Genomic DNA, 17,372 nt, shown 5'->3' on the forward strand with positions numbered 1-17,372 from the left:
TCTGCATTAGCTCATGGAGAAATTTGTATGTGTAAAGAGACCTTGTTTTCTTTCTTAAAAACAATAATTGTTGAATCAAGATTAAATTTTATCAATATATTCTGTTATTTATGTGATTAAAACGACAACATCATCTAAGTTCGAAAACATGTCCAAATCCGGCTTAGAAGTTACTAATTAATTTTTTATTTTATTTTTTATTGTATTTAGATTCTTTTCTATATATATTACAAAACTATATCAAAGTTTCACGAGTTTTCTTTACAGTTAAGGATTATTATCAACGGACTTAAAAATACTTGTTTTTTATATATATAATTTAGGGATGTAAAACTTTAGAGATTGAGAAACATCATATACGCTATAAATTACATCAATAAAATGTGCACCAAAAACTTATTTGAAATAATTTTTAAATGAAAAGAAAATGCTAGTCTTAAGGTTTACAAATAAATTTAACAAATATCAATATTGTAACAGCCCGGCTCAACTTACTAATATTGTCCGTTTTGAGCTTTGCCGTCCTCACAGATTTGTTCTTGGTGACCATGTATGGTCCGAAAATACATCTTACAAGTTAGCAACCAGAACTATTAATAAGACTAGCAATCAACTTCTCACCCGTCGATGTATGATATTATAAATAGTGCTAGTGATATATCTTGTATCAACAATCAACATAGTACCATAAATTATTTTTGAAAAATTCGAAGTGTGAGTGTGTTTAATTCATATTCAAATTTATATACTCTTTAAACATCATATAAAAAATTAAACGCCATTCTCATCGTTAATTCGAAAGGAAGAGTAAGGGAAAATGGCTAATGTCATGGCAGTTCATCATTCGAGAGGAAGGAGAAATCATACTTGTGAACCCAATAAATTATAAGCGCAGGCCCATCTGAGCCCAATAATACAATAAGCCCAGTTCTTTTAAGGTACTCATCTCCCCTGCCCTGGCAGGAAACCCTTGTTGCCGCTGTAGTTTTCTTGAGCAAAGCTATCAAACCTGTACGGGAACTGACCTGGTCTGGGGTTTAGATCACTGGGTTTTTGGATTTACTCCTAGGTCATCGGGTTGATTCAGTTAAGTTAATTATTTGATCAAAATAATGTTATTTTAATAATTTTTTTTAATTTATTAAAGTCTATTTCATTTGACTTTATATAATTTAGTGATGTCAACTCGATTATAATTTAATTTATTTCATTTTACTTTGAGCATGTTTGAAAGTGTAGTTATGGTTGTTTTTCAAACTGATTTTCACTCAGAAATATATAAAAATAATATTTTTTATTTTTTAATATCAGCACATAAAAATAATATAAAAATACTAAAAAATATTAATTTAAAGTTAAAAAATAAAAAAAATTAATCTTTAAAAAAAAAACACCACCAACCCTAATTTTTTAGGGTATGGAGGAAAGAGCAAAAGCTCAAGAGAGCGTGATAATGTATCAGTAAGAGAGTAGTAATCAAAAGATTCTCCTATCGGCTTTATTATTTGTTTATTTTATTTTAAAAATAAGGTATTAAGATTTTTAAATTATTTGTCGTTGTTATTATAAACACAGTATTGAATTTAAAATATCATTCTAGTTCTTCCATTCTCATTACAAAAATGATAAACGACGACGATTCAGTGCCGCAACCTATAAAAACTGATGTGGTTGAGCAAAAGAAAGAGTGGCTATGTGGATGGCATAGAGCAGCCATGGATGAAAGAGCACGAAGAGTAGGGTTTTGTAAGAAGATCGTTTGGGCTTGCTTAAGCAAGAGTAATTAAGATGTGGATTAGTTTCTTGATTAAATGAAAAACTTTAATTAGTAACTTATTCAGGCGATGAGCTGAATCTTTTTTCATTGAATCCTACTTTCCTTCCCTAAGTAATTAATTAGTTGTTGAGGATTAAGATTTCTATCTAAAAGTCATAGGTCCAAGCCCTGTAAAAGATAGTATGACGAAGACATAAAGTAGAATCACAAATCTTAAATTTAATCCAAAAGAAAAAATTGTCTCCAAAAGTTGAGCAATGGCAAATAAAATAATCTTCATTAGACAATGACCCGTTTATTTTTAAAATAATTTGAATTTATTTTATTTTTTTATATTTCAAATTAATTTAGTATTTTTAAATTGTTTTGATGTGCTGATATTAAATATATTTTTTTAAAAATATATTATTTTAATATATTTACAAGTAAAATACACTTTAAAAACACAATCATTACCCACCAGAAAAACCCTTTATTATTTAACTCTCCTTTTACAAAAAGAAGTAAATAAATAAGAATTCATGATCATAAAGCACAAACAGTTTTCTTTATGGTAAAGAAGTTGCCACCATCATTTTAGTCAAAAGTAACACACTCCAATCGGCCATTTGTGTTTTAATATTGCTTGATATATATATATATATATATATATATATATATAGATGAATGTGCATGTGTCATGCTTTATTTTCTGATCAATCATTTTGTTTTATTCTGGTCGATGATTGCTCGTGACTTTAAATTAGCACCACAAGAACATCAAAATTGGTCTCGTCAATTTAGAAGTAATCTTATCCTCGAGCTGTTAACATTCCTTCTTCCAGGCAACGTACATATTTATCATAGCTGTGAAAACTGTATTGACCAGCAGGTCCACCGGAGTCTATACCGGGTTGATCCAGTTAGCCAAACTGACCTCATGCTGCACGATGGACATTCTTGAATTTGTAATAGATTTGATTAATGATCAAATATATTTCTTAATTAAATCTCGAGAAATGTAACTTAATTGGTCAGGTTCTAAATTTGTTTTCTAAAAGTTACCAGTTCGAGTCCCACAAATTTTAAAGTCACTTGATACTTACATGGTTGTTAACTTCAGAACCCGTGAATTAGTCGAGATACACGCAAGGTGACCTGGACACCCATATTAATAATATCAGGATTAGCCTTATATGATTTAATTAATAATATTTTTTTATATTTTTTTTAATTAAAAAAGATATATGTTTTTCGTCTTTAAGTCAAGTTATTGGCATTTTTATGAATATCTTTGTTTATTAACATTAGCTTTTATTCAATAAATCATATCGCTAATAAGAACAATGCTAAGTCATTTGTTATACATTATCAACTCTACCCGACAGAAAGAAATGGATTATCAGCAATGCTTTTCTAAAAATAGAAAAAGTGTGGTGTAGAAAGATATTTAAATATTTAATAATTATAGGGTTTAAACTGCTGTTGAATAGAATTTATCAAGTGTATGCGAAAGTTGATATATATATGTAGCTCTTCAATCGTTTACGTGAACAACATTGACTACAAGATGCCATGTAAAAATTCTATTCTGAATATATCTCAATTACTCTCTGGTCTCTGCTAACTTTTACTACTGTTTCCTGGCGTTTTCCTATATACACACGCAGGCACGCACGCACGCACGCACATGCAGAGCAGGACATGCAAGAAGCCACAAGAACTTGAAAACAGAGAAAAATACAAAGACATCAATGGAGTCAAGGAAAGAAAAGAGTATCCAATGTCTCAACTTCCTGTTGGTGGACAGACCCCACAATCCACTACCTTGCATGTTCTCTTGCACACTGCCGGCTACAGATCGAGCACAGAAGCAAGCTCTGTGTGCAGGAGAGCCATTATCACAACAGCAACATTCCACCCGTATATAATTAACCTTGCCATCGTCTTCCTGATCTTCTCTTTATTTTTCTTTTTCCTTGCTGAAACAAATATTTATAAACTCCAACAAATTAAAATATCCTTGTTGCTTTTGTATAATTAGTATAACTTAATTTCTCATGTTTGTACAGAAGTGGGATACGCTAGCTATATATGATAATAAGAATGATTTTCCTCAATCCAAAAAGTGTACCTCCTGATAAGGATCGGCATCAGCATCAGCCCCTCGAAAGGACCCGTAATATGTAATACCAAATTAAAAGGGGTACTGGTTTTATCGTAGCATTGTTAATTACTGCCGCTCTAGATTTATTCAAACTATGGAATAGAATAGTAAAAATGTAAAATGATTGATTATTTTGCTTTTTATCAACTTGACAATGGGGATTATTGGTCTTTTCATTCTATTTTTACAGTAAAATAATTAATATACCATTTGAGATAAAATAATAATAATAATAATAAACCGGTGGGATAGGGTATTTTGGCCTTTTTATTTTAAAAACAGAAGAAATATAACTAAATATTTTTCAATTCAAATTGTCTTTATCTTCTTCTTCTTTTTTTTCTTTTGTTATTAATAAGTGAGGTCAATAGTTTAGTATTTTTAGTGAGTGCTTGTATAGTATTTTAATTAATTATAAGAAGTTGGTTGCGCATGAAACTAAGATGGATACGTGTGAATACTCCTGTGTTTTTTGGATAACATTTATAGTTTGACAATTAAAATTCAGCTTTTATGATGACGTTTTAATCCTCACGACATCATCTTCATTCCTAGTGGCATGCATGACAAGCAAATGTTGAGTTTTGTGCATGTGGCTGTTTTTTTCTTCTTTCTTTTCTCTTTCTTAGTTTCAAAGCCTTCCTCTGTATATTTTGAAAGCAGCCCTTGAATTTTATTTTTTTCCAGATTTGATCCATGTTCATTTTGATACTATTTGTTGCTATTTTAGATGATCCATATAATTGGAGTTTTTTTTTTCAATTTAATGATCATCTGTTTTTTTTTTTTACCTTTTAGATTTAGTTCATATTCTTTTAATTGTGATTTTTGTTTTTGTTTTTAATCATGCTTTTAATTAAGCTATCTTTTCAATTGCATCCCTCAATATTGTATTTTAGTTCATTTTATTTTATGTTATATTTTGTCCTTATTACTTTTATTTCTATTTCTTTTGTTTTCAATCCTTTTTTATTTAAACTTCTTTTTTGATTTTATACCTCAATATTTTATTGATCCAAATTCTTTTAACCTTGCAAGTCGCTTGTGTTGAAAGGTTGGACCATATTGGTTTAGATATTTTTTTAGGTTTTTTTTACAATTAATTTTTTTATTTTATCCTTTTATGGAATTATTCTGATCTCATGTATTCAATCATATATAGATTTCGCATGTTAACCCAACTTAACCTGGATTAAATAATTTTTTATGTTATTCATTCATTATTATTATTATTGCTTATTTTTTATCATATTATTAAATTAGTCAAGATTTAACTCAAACTCTTGAATTTCTATTACTTTTTTAAAACACCACCTTCACCAATACAATTTTTTTTTCACACTAAAAAAGAAGAAGAAGGTCAAGCTAGTGACATGGCACCACCCACCAATCTAGTCCAAAAGTAAAACAAGCTTGCCTAACTAGACAATAGAGATGGAATAATAATGAGCATTTGGCCCCATGTTAACTTGCAAGGATGAGCGAACGTAAGGTGATGTTTTTCATTCTGGTTCAGGATCATGGCTCCTCTGATAAACCTTACCAAGTACGTGGGACACTGGCCACATATATATATATATATATATATATATATATATATATATATATATATATATATATATATATCTTTGTCCAACAAATTAAGAGTGTGTTTGGTATTACAATAGCTTTTATGGTTATGATTTTAAAAAAATTATTTTATAAAAAGTATTTTTAATTGAAACTGGTTTAAAAAAAATAGATGTTTGGTTAAAACTGTGGTTGAAATTGAAGTTGAACAAAAAATGTTTAATGTGTTTGGTTAATAATGCTTTTGAAATTGAGATTATAAAATAATTTTAAAAAATATATATTAATATTGATGGTTTTTAATTTAAATATTGTAAATTTAATTATTGTTATTACAACATGAAATAAATAATACTTTATACAAAATATTTTTTATTGTTCCATTAAACTATCTACAATTCCATCACGTATGAAATACATCCGACAAGGACTACAGTTTTTTTAGTCTCTTAAGCGCACAACAACATCAGGTAAAATATAATCAGGAATAAAATTGGGATTGCGATCAAATTCTGCAAATGCTACGTCATCAAGTGTTCTCTGTCTAATTTATGTAGTGTCATTAAATAATGTTAAACACTAGTTTTTTGAATAAAACACAATTAAAAAATAAAAAATATTTTTTATTTTTTATTTTATGGCGTCAGACTTGGTTCAATGTATTTTGAGTTTTAAACTGAAACCGATCCGGTCGGAACTGGCCGAACCAAAACAGGCTACACTGTTCATGCTAATTAATTAGCATGAACAGTGCGCAAGAAGCAGCAAAATGCTGCCTTTTCTTTTCCTGCGTCTCGAATGTAAATTTACATGGGACCCATACATAATGAACTGTGTTTTATTCTTAACCAAATAGGTTGTATTTGTTTAAAATGCAGACACAAACTCGTTGACAAATGAATTCTAAGCATACGTATAGCAAGCTATCCTGTACGTGTGTGTATGTATGTGTGTATGTCCTATTGTTGTTAATTTGCTGCTAATTGAAGTAATTTAGATCATCTCAAACAGTTTAGGATTATTACCTTCCCACAACTTCAGTTTGGTGCAGCCGTTCAACTTCTTTACAAAGAGATCATAATTAAAGTTGACGGAGGCAATTAGCTGAGGAAACAAGCTATCGGGACATTTCATGACCAAATGCACGTCAATTTATGCGAGGCAGTGTGCATGAATTCTAACTTTAATTTGAACCTTGGTGTTATTTTAACATGTATAAAATTTTAATTTTAATATTATTTATTGCTATTACTATATTATTATTATTTACCAACCACATCGACTCGAAATTCAAAGATCGACCCCATGATTCCAAACTTTGTGCTTTGTTCGAGTATGATAGCTATATATGATAACACGTTCCCTTTTTTTTATATAGAAAAAGGAACATTAAAAGAAGAAGAAAAAAGGTAAATCATTTTCAATCACACGTAGTGAAATTAATGGGAAAGTATAAGTTAAATGCGATAACGAGGTTAGTAAAACACAAAAGGTTGCTTTTTTATATGGAATTTCTTTCTACTTTTTGAAATGCCATTTCAATCTTTTTTTAAAAATACAATATCAATTGGATTTATCTATTTGTTTTTACATTTCAAAAGTTTTTCTAAAAAAAAATAATTTATTTTTATTTTTTTCTTGCTTCAAATTAATTTTTTTTTTGGTGTTTTTAGATCATTTTAATGTGCTGATGTCAAAAATAATTTTTTAAAAATAAAAAAAATATTATTTTGATACATTTTTAAGTAAAAAATACTTTAAAAACAATTATAACCACCCTTTCAAACCACAACCCTACTAAGTAATTAATATTTTATTAGTTTTGATGTCTAAAACACCGCAAGTAAAACAAACTTATATAATAAGAGAGTGTAAATGAAAGCTAAAAATGCAAAAAGTAGAAAACGGGCCTCCCGATCTTAAAAAAAAAAAAAAAAAAAACTAAAAAAATAGTAGATAAAATTCGCTTTTCAAACCCATTCGAATACACGCTGAAACGCAATGTGAATCGGTAGTCTCTGAACTTGATATCTTAACCACCAAGGTCCAAGAGCATAGCACCACATGCCTAATACACTCTCCTCCATGTAGCGCGTGGGACAAGAATTGCTCATTCCTGTCACTGTAATCTATGTGCCTCCATTTTCTTTTCCCTCCTGCTCAGGGCTTTGTCTGCTCAAACTTCCTCTCTAGTCAAAAGCATCTTGGGGCCCTCCATGCACTATCTTTTTCCCAATGGTTAATTTCCTAATCACTTGTTATTTAAAAAAGGAAAATGATCAGTCAATAACAGTATCACTAGGATTAACAATTAAGAATCTATTATCATTGTCAATGACTCGAGTTCATCACTGTAAACAACAATATCATTTCACTTTGATTATCCAACTGTAAAGCAACTTACAACATTGGATACAGTTTGCAACAAAAACTGCAAAAAAAAAATGAATCCAAGAATTCAACACTATCCCCACCCCAAGAAGAAAAGGAAAAGAATATCCCATCTAGCACATTTTCTTTCCTCACCAAATCTTGAGAGATCAAACTAGCTTGCTAACACCTCAAACCCCGAATTCTAAACTACCAAACCATGCCTTCAAGACCCTTGTCTCCAAGTTTTGACCATCCCAGACCCAGTTTCTTAACCAAAACCAGGATCTTGTTCTTGACACTCACAATCTCAGCCTCTGTGATTTTGATTCTTACCATTCTTTACTTTGTTTACCATCTTTGGTGCACCCTTGTCAATCGTTCAAGAACCATCCCTTTTGACTCTAGTGCTCCCTTAAAGCTTCAAAGATTTTCATACAAGGAGTTAAAGATTGCCACTAATGATTTTGATGATGCGAATATTATTGGCAAGGGTGGTTCTGCTACTGTCTTTAGAGGCATTGCAAGGGATGGCAAGTTATATGCTATTAAGAGACTCGATGCTCTTTCTTTACAATCAGAGAGAGAGTTTCAGAATGAGTTGCAGATTCTCGGTGGTTTAAGATCACCTTTCTTGGTTATTCTTTTGGGGTACTGCGTTGAAAAGAATAAGCGCTTACTTGTTTACGAGTATGTGCCAAATAAAAGTTTGCAAGAATTGCTGTTTGGAGATGGTCATTTGAGTCTGTGCTGGGAGAGAAGGTTTAATATCATTCTTGATGTTGCAAAAGCACTTGAGTTTTTGCACCTTGGATGTGACCCTCCAGTGATTCATGGGGATGTTAAGCCAAGCAATGTTTTGCTTGATTTTGATATGAGAGCAAAGATTTCAGATTTTGGGTTATCAAGGATTAAGGTGGAGGGGGAGTTTGGAGTGGATTTGTTTAGTCAAGATTTGGGAAAGAGTCAAGAGCTATGGAAGAGTCAAGAGCTTTCAGGGAATTTGACTCCAGAAACACCAGCAATTGGTACCCCTGTAGAGAGTTGTCATGAGGTAGACTTTGCTCTTGCTTTACAAGCTTCTTCTTCGTCAAAAAACAGTAGAACATGTTATAATGTTAAGGCTTTGAACTTGAATTCTGTGAATTATAACGCCAATATTGCGGGTGAGAGTGATGTCAAGGTAGGGAATGGGAAGGGGAAGGAGGTTTCAAGTGTTGATATTGGCGGGGATGATTGGAATTGTAGATTTGTGCCGTATGATGATGAGTTTTGTAGTAATGATCATAGTAAGGAGTTGAATTGTAATAGCTTCTCTGTTGTTGACGATTCAGCTAGTAGTAAACAATGGGGAAAGGATTGGTGGTGGAGACAGGATGGGAGTGGTGAATTGTGTAGTAAAGATTATGTTATGGAGTGGATAGGGAGCCAAATCTGCCCCTCAACAAATCCGGACTGGGAAGATGAAAAGAAAAGTACTCCTGAAAGAACAGAAATGCGTCGTTCTGTCGCATTAGATAAATTAGCTGATGCAAATGAACCTCCACGATTAAAAGATTTCAAGTTTGAAAATCTTGTTAGAGGATTCGAGAAGAAAGAATCTAGAGGCAGGAAAAACCGTCGGAAGAAAAATAGGAAGATGCAAGAGTGGTGGAAAGAAGAGCACTTGGATGAGATTAACAAGAAGGGTAGTAAGCTGAAGAATCTTGAAACAAAGTGGAGAAAAGGGTTTAAAATCCCACATTTTGATCTCGGTCGCAGGTTTCGTTTTCACAGGCGAAAGAAATTGGGAGAACAGAACCAAAATGAGACTGATCAAAATGGGGAGTTCAGTTTCAGAAGGGGATGGAAGAAAAAGAACTTGCAATCTGCTGGAAGTGATATGTGGAGTGGGGATCTTTTCAGTCGTGAGTTAAGCAGCACGACAAGCATGAGAGGCACTCTCTGTTATGTTGCGCCAGAATATGGTGGGTGTGGATACTTGATGGAGAAGGCTGATATATACAGCTTAGGGGTTCTAATCCTCGTGATTGTCTCCGGTAGGAGGCCATTACATGTTCTTGCTTCACCAATGAAGCTTGAAAAGGCAAATTTAATAAGTTGGTGCAGGCAGTTAGCTCAAACTGGGAACATCTTAGAACTTGTAGATGAGAGAATGAAGGATGAACACAATAAGGAGCAGGCAAGCTTGTGTATAAACTTGGCGCTGACATGCTTGCAGAGGATGCCTGAATTGAGGCCAGATATTGGAGAGATAGTGAAGATTCTGAAAGGGGAGATGGATCTACCGCATCTTCCTTTCGAATTTTCTCCCTCTCCACCTTCCAAATTGTTTAGTAGGTCAAGGAGAAAACAAAAATCTAATGCAGAGTAGGTTCGGTACATATTCTTTGTTTTCTTCCATTGATCATGTTTTTACTGAGTGGTACATAGGATTGGAGCTGTAATCTGATAACACATTATGGATGTGAAGGTATTTTCTTAATTCGAGTCTACAATGCTATATGTACATCAGATGAATGGATTTTGCTTTCCTTGTCTCTAATTGGATATGCAAATGTTTCTATCTTTCTTAGGCATCATATGTACATCAGTTCTGATAACACGTTGTGTTCTTAGTAGCTGATCAATCTAGTTCGAGCATTTAGCGACCCTTTTTTTCTTGTCTTGTCTCCGTGAGCCTATGAAAGCTGCATGCTTTGGCTGGTCAACTTGCGTGTAATAATTAAGGGGTAAGAAATTGAGCCTGAAACAAACAAATCTGGTAGCTAAGTTGCTTACCTGTTTTTCATACAAGGAAAACTAAAGCAAGAACAGGAAGGGACCATTTTCAAAACCCAGCTTGAATACGCTTGTGCATTAGTGGATATGATTCATCTGCCTTTGAAACGCATAATTATGAGTGTTGGTCCACAGCAAAATATGATTATAACCAAGGGAAGTCAGGTTCACCATCCCTTGAACTCTGTGGCAGCTACTAGAGATGATTGCTCCTTTAATTTCGGTGGTCTTTGTTGACTCGTGAGGAGCCAGACATGTCATGATCATGGATTAATAAAGCTAAGAAATCATCAACTTTTGCTTGCTGTGTTATTGTTGTTTTGTTCCTTTTAAGAGGGAAAGAGCTCGGTTCCATGACAAGGGCATATCACATGGCCTGCAGTCTGCTACTGTATGAGGTAGAGGAATACAAGGCCAGTAAAGTAGTTCATGTAATAAAAGAACAAGGCCAGTGAAGTAGTTCATGTGATAAAAGAAAACAGAAGCAAATCTCCAATACGATATCGTATTGTTCCGTCCCATCCCTTCTTATAACAACGGTTTGTTCACCATGTTGCTCTCCATTTGGAATCCACCGCAACGAATAATATGGTTAAGGTTTTTTAATCCTTAAAATTTCAGAGCTCTCAACTGTAAAAAAAAATAGAAAAAGAAAAAAAAAAGAAATTAGGATTTGTTCTAAATTAATAATCAAAATTGAAAGCCCATTTGTTGTTAAGTGAGTTTGATTCAGCTCAGCCCATTATAACATGTGCTTTAATCCTCCTTCCTTTCCTTAGGCTTTAAGAGATTCAAATATATATATATACACTAGATTTTTAATTTTTTTTAAATAATGTTTTTTTAAGATAAATTTTAATTTTTCAATTTTTATTATGATATATTGCTTCTTAATAATGTTTTTATATTCTAAGTTTAAATAATTCATTTGGCATCATTTCATGATATAAATTGAAATTGAGGATTTGATTACATCAATTTTTTAAAATTTAAGAAACACAAACTTTATTTTATAAGATTGTTTAAGGACGTGAAGGATGTTGGAAGTAAGGGTAAGTAAAATAAATTGATTAAACAGATAAAATTAAAAAAAAAATAACCAAACAAACTGAACCAAAAATAATTCAGGATTAAAAATTCAAACTTAAAAAGCTCAAATTGATTTTAATCTACAACTCAATTCCACATTGATGAATGCAATTTATTATACTTGGAAAAATCCCTCCAAGCTAGTAAACAATAAAACAAAAAATCTATATCTAGACACCTCCAGCTAAAATTATTGATCTAGGGTAAGCATTTAAACATGAATCTGTCAATGGAAGCATTAACCTTGCAGGAAAAGAAAAGGAAAGAAGCAATGGAAGATACCTCCCAGGTACACTGAGGATGGCTAATTAACTGCCCTACACGGAGAATCTGGATTGGAAGTGTAGAGGGCTGCATACTCCATGAAAGAAAAGATTGGCCGGTAGTAAAGTAACTGTGGTTCCAAAAATCATTTGCGTGGGAATAGATTCAGTGATTCAAGAAAGTGTCCCCATAAGCGAATTGAATATGATTTTTAGATCCACACTGTAACTAAGTCCTGGCATATATTTCAGTATAGGCAGCTCATAACAGAAATTGCGAGAAAGCAAGATGGTGCAGCAGAGGGAAAAGATTCACAAAAACATCAAGCATTCATTACTTCAACAACATCAAACTATTCAAAAGTGCATACAGTTGACATATGTTCAGGTATTAACATGAATCTTTATGCTCTTGACATTTAAAACCTTTGTTCGTACTAAAGATTCCAGCTTTATTCACCAATCTACAAAGATTAAACAACTTGGTCTCTTCTCCAATCGAAAACCAGATACTGCATCATAACTTCTAAGTTAATCACTGATTTGTGCTTTTTTTCAAGTAAGCATGAGATTGTATGATGAAAGCTCACTATGATAAGAAAATAAATCCACAATAGGATTATAAACATAGAGCAAAGTAATTAACCCAGCCCATACAAATGGTAGATGACAAAGTCCAAGAATCAGCAAGCCTAACCTAGGGGATGTTCACAAAGCGCGCTAAGACACCACTTTTCCCATCAAGATGAGTGGAGTTTCGTTAGGTAAAATACTCCATCAAGCAGCACTAGCTACCACTTTGCACTCATCTAATTATCTTATATGCAAGCGCACCGCCACTTTAGCAGCAACATCAAAGAAGACGCATCAAGTTCCTTGAGCTTGTGTATGAAAAAAAAAATTAAAAATAAACTAAATTATTTTGAGTATCTGGGTTTTGAACACGATTATCCTTTATATAACCCCTCTTGTAATTTCACTGTGAATTCGCTAAATGAATTTACCAAATTGTCTTTAGTAGAGAGAAACACAAAAGGGGGCTTTAGGGGTATTTTTAGACTTTTACACGGGATATATTTTGTATTGTAAAATTGGTGAGGGTCTGTATGCTTTTGCCTCTCTTAATTGCATGGTGTGAAGTACAAATATTATTGGAAGCAGAATTTTTATTTGTCTTGGGAGAGCGGTATTTTCGGTTTTTTATTTTTCAGCACAGTAAAATTACTAAAATATCCTTGAATTTTAAAACGAACATTTTTGTCTTTAGAGGTATTGGTATTTTTTTTTTTGTAAATTTTATATGAGGTCAGAGGTATTTTAATTTTGATAAAAAATAAATAGAAAATAAAAGGCTGCTAACATGTGATAAGAACACGCCAGCATGTGGAGGTTGATCACGTCACAGCACGTGACATCTCCAGTATCCAAAAATATCTAACCATCATCTCAAGCAAAGCATCCCGAGGGGACGCTTCGTCTTGACTAGCATGTGTTGTCATAAGTAACAGCAATGACTAGATTTCTTTTTCTCTATCGTTTTTTCTCTTTCCTTCACCCACTTAAAGTTAAAAAAATATCGTGACCTTTTGTATTATTTCAATTGTGATCCTCAAAATTTTTTATTGTTTTGTATTTGCTTTAAATTTTTTTTTTATTTTTTTTTAATTTTATCCTTTATCATTTTATTTTATTTTTATTTTATATTATATTTGGTCCTTTTTCTTTTAATTTATATTTATTTTGTTTTTCACCTTTCTTCTAATTGATTTTGTTTTCAATTTCTTACATGATTTTTGTTTTAATTTGGTCTTCATTCTTTTCATTATAATTTCTTTTGGTTTCGTTTGTTTTCTTAATTGAATTTTTCAGATTCATTTCTAATTGTTTGATTTTATTTGATTTTAATGCCAAATATATTTCTTATTTTTTCAATCTTGGTTTTTAAACCCGACCTAAGGATCAACCTCGGACAAGTCCTGGGTCACAGATCGAGTAGGTTGCTCAAGGTTACCCAGATTAACTTAGCCAAAAAAAAACATTCAATGAGTTTAAAAAAAATTACAAAGAAGTTGCATCCTTATTTTTTTTAATTATGGTTTTTAAACCCGACTCGGAGGTCGACTCCGAGCAAGTCCCGGGTTATAGGTCGGGTGGGTTGGCCACGGTTACCTAGGCAACTAACTTTTTTATTTTACAAATATGTAAAAATAACATTATTTTGGTAAAAAAAAAATTTTAAAAAAAATTCAGTGGGTTTTAAGACAGGTTTTAAAAAGAATTTGGCTTGGGGGTTGACTTTAAGCAGCTCCAGGGTTATAGGTTGAGTAAGTTGACTAGGATTTCCCGGATCGACTAATTTTTTTATTATGCAAGAATGTTAAAATTATAGTTTTTTAATAAAGATTTAACAAATAAAATTGAGTTTTGAAAAAATTTAACAAAAAAATTTAGTTCTCATTGTTTTTATCATGATTTTTAATTAAAAAAATTTTCTTTGTTTCATCCTTTGGCATTTAGTTTATTGAGGATTTTGTTTCGTGATTTTCAGGTTTTTCTTCTATAATGTGGTGTTGGCCTCATAATCGGGGTCACGAGTTTAGAAGATTAACTTTAGTGGACTTCTATTTTTTAGCGTATTTTGTTAAATTTTATTTTCCAACATTTGGTTGATTAAGAATTAGCTTCTATTATTTTTTTTATTTTCTTTTAGAGTTATCCCGATCTCATGTTTCGAGTTGCAGATTTGATAGGTTCACCCAAATTGACTCGAATCTTTTTCTGTTATTATTTTTTTCATATCTTGGATGTCAACTTTTTATTAATTCAGTTTATTTGCTATCATTATCTTTTTTAAGTATTATTAGGTCAAGTGAGGTTATTAAACCCAATCAACTTAATAACCCAATTTATAGGGTAAAAAATATTGCAGCTCGTGGTACAGTGGAAGCCATCTATAAAGTATATATACATAAAGAGTCACCATGGAACTAACTCGTAGGGTCAAAATGTATTTGAGTTGGAAAGTGAAAAGGTGGATTTTTTTTTATTTTTTATTTTTTGATTTACGTGGGGTGTCCGGGCCAGCTTACGCGCACCACGACTATTCCCCACGGCCCGCTGGACATCCTGCAAGCCCAGGAGCATGTAAGGCACCGCGGGGGTGACAGGCGTACACATAGAGGGTCGAACCCGGGACGGAGGCGGAACAAGTCACACGAATTGACCACATCAGCTAAACCCTCAAGTGCGGGTACACTCGAGGACTCGAACTCAGGACACATAGGCAGGGCGAAGCCTGCCATGGCCACTGAGCTGCAAGCCTCGTGTGTGAAAAGGTGGATTTTGTTTAACTCGTAGGGTCAAAATGTAGTTGAGTTGGAAAGTGAAAAGTGGATTTTGTTTCTTATTTGTGACAAACCGGTTAAGATCCGGGAAAAACAGGGAAAACGGGTTCTTAATTAAGAGTCTTGGATCGATCATATAATTACAGTGATTCTTGGAATTTTTTTGTGTGAAAACTAAGGTTTTCATTAGCTTCTCTCTCCAGCCACAAGAGGCTTTGCTGTGAATGAAGAAAGAGAGGATTGAGATTCGTAACTGGCCTCCGTTGGCAGATGCGCGGTGCCGTGTCCAGGGGCATTTCGTTTTTTTCAGCATTTTTATATAACCTTCAGGTATTCTATATATATATATATAAGATTAAAACAATTTTAACAATTTTTTTTTATTTTTTTAATTAAGATTACATTATTCAACTAAACTCATATTTTAACAAAATTCTATGGCATCATCATTTTTGTTGTTAATGATGTAGTTAAATGTCTTGAGTAAACTTTCATGCACTGCACTAAATCTTCATGCCTCTGAATCAGTCTTTACACAACTCTTACCATGTGGCCCCTAGAGTTATTATTAATACTCAAAGGTATCTGAGGGTGTGGTTAATTTTTTAAAAAAATTTATTTAGAAATATATTAAAATAATATTTTTTTTATTTTTTAAAAATTATTTTTGACATCAGCGCATCAAAATGATCTAAGAACACCAAAACAATATCAATTTAAAGAAAAAAAAGAAAATAAATTAAATTTTTTAAAAAATACAAAAACAAACTAACAGTTAAAGTTAAATATGATATCCGTTAGGGGCAAATCCTAAATCCTAGGTTTATTTAACTGATTTGTAGGCAGACCACCCCTTAGAGTTGGTGTAGTTAAATATCACTTTCACTCAGAACGGATTCAATTATATAATTTTTTATGCTGAATAATTTTCAAATCGGACAATGAGACAACAACATAACATATAAATCCAATTAATTGCCAAACCAATATCGTAAGAGCGTTATCTTTCCATACAATATGACTTCTGGTCTGCATAAAAATTAGAGGCGGCTGGGATTTTAATAAGATCATCATTCTTTTTTTCTTTTCTTTTTTATTGTTATTGATTTATATATTCACTTGCTTCATTTTGTTTATGAGGAAGAACATGCTGATTACCTACCACTAAAAAAAATCCAGAAGACAAAATAAATGGTATTTGAAATTATATTTTTATTTATTTTTAAAATTAATATACACACACATCATATTATCTAAAAACAGAAGCATTCCAACCATTTAGTAGGCGGCTCAATGGTGATCTCGGATTCGAGTCTTGTGGTTGCTAATATGATGGCTACTGGAGGTTTATATTATTATTAACTTTAGAATTTGTGGAATTAGTCGAGGTACGTACAAGCTGACTCGAACATTACCATTAACAAAAAAAAAAAAAAAAAAACACAAGCATTCCATTGCATAAAATAGAACATAGAAAACATTTATGGCCCTGATGAAAGGTCTCGATCAAGAAAAGGCCGATGCTTTCTGAACCCTTTTGAGAAAATATCAATTCAAAGAAGTAATTAAAAGAGATTTAATTTTCTGAGTAATTTGGATTATAGTTTTACCTCCAAGTCTGACTGGATGCGAGGCTTCGATGAAAATCAAATGATCCATAGTCGTCGTAAATTTTCCGTTTGACCATTATTTTTCATATAATCATTATAGCCATCAAAAAAGCAATTTCATTCGAAGTTCTCAAGCTGAAAATCATATATATCATGAGATGGTCGATCACTTGGATTAAAAATAGCTGATGTAACTGCTGACGCTTTTGTACCAAGAACAAGAATAATAAAAAAAAAAACCTGGAAAAATAAAAGGGGCATCATGGCATGATCAAAGGTCATCATTTGCGGACTAGGTGGCATGGATTGAATTGAATTGTTTAATCCAGATTAATTTGCAATAATGTAGTTGAATCCTGATCATGGCATGATAAAAAGTCGAGATGGTGAATTGAATTGTTTAATCAAGATTAATTTGCAATG

At 32.2% G+C, this 17,372-nt stretch overlaps 1 protein-coding gene across 1 annotated transcript; it reads left to right on the forward strand.

Annotated features, from left to right (window-relative positions):
* The first annotated feature begins 7,808 nt into the window (after positions 1-7,808).
* Positions 7,809-10,407, forward strand: LOC133701791 (putative receptor-like protein kinase At1g80870). Its single transcript, XM_062125881.1, has one exon. It carries the CDS (start codon positions 8,083-8,085, stop codon positions 10,234-10,236), a length of 2,154 nt encoding a protein of 717 aa, XP_061981865.1. The 5' UTR covers positions 7,809-8,082; the 3' UTR covers positions 10,237-10,407.
* Positions 10,408-17,372: the final 6,965 nt, after the last annotated feature.

The sequence above is a fragment of the Populus nigra genome, chromosome 8 (genome assembly GCF_951802175.1).
Source record: "Populus nigra chromosome 8, ddPopNigr1.1, whole genome shotgun sequence".
Taxonomy (NCBI): domain Eukaryota; kingdom Viridiplantae; phylum Streptophyta; class Magnoliopsida; order Malpighiales; family Salicaceae; genus Populus; species Populus nigra.

Coding starts and splice junctions, on each gene's coding strand:
- LOC133701791 (XM_062125881.1), top strand. CDS start 8,083: ATGCCTTCAAGACCCTTGTCTCCAAGTTTTGACCATCCCAGACCCAGT.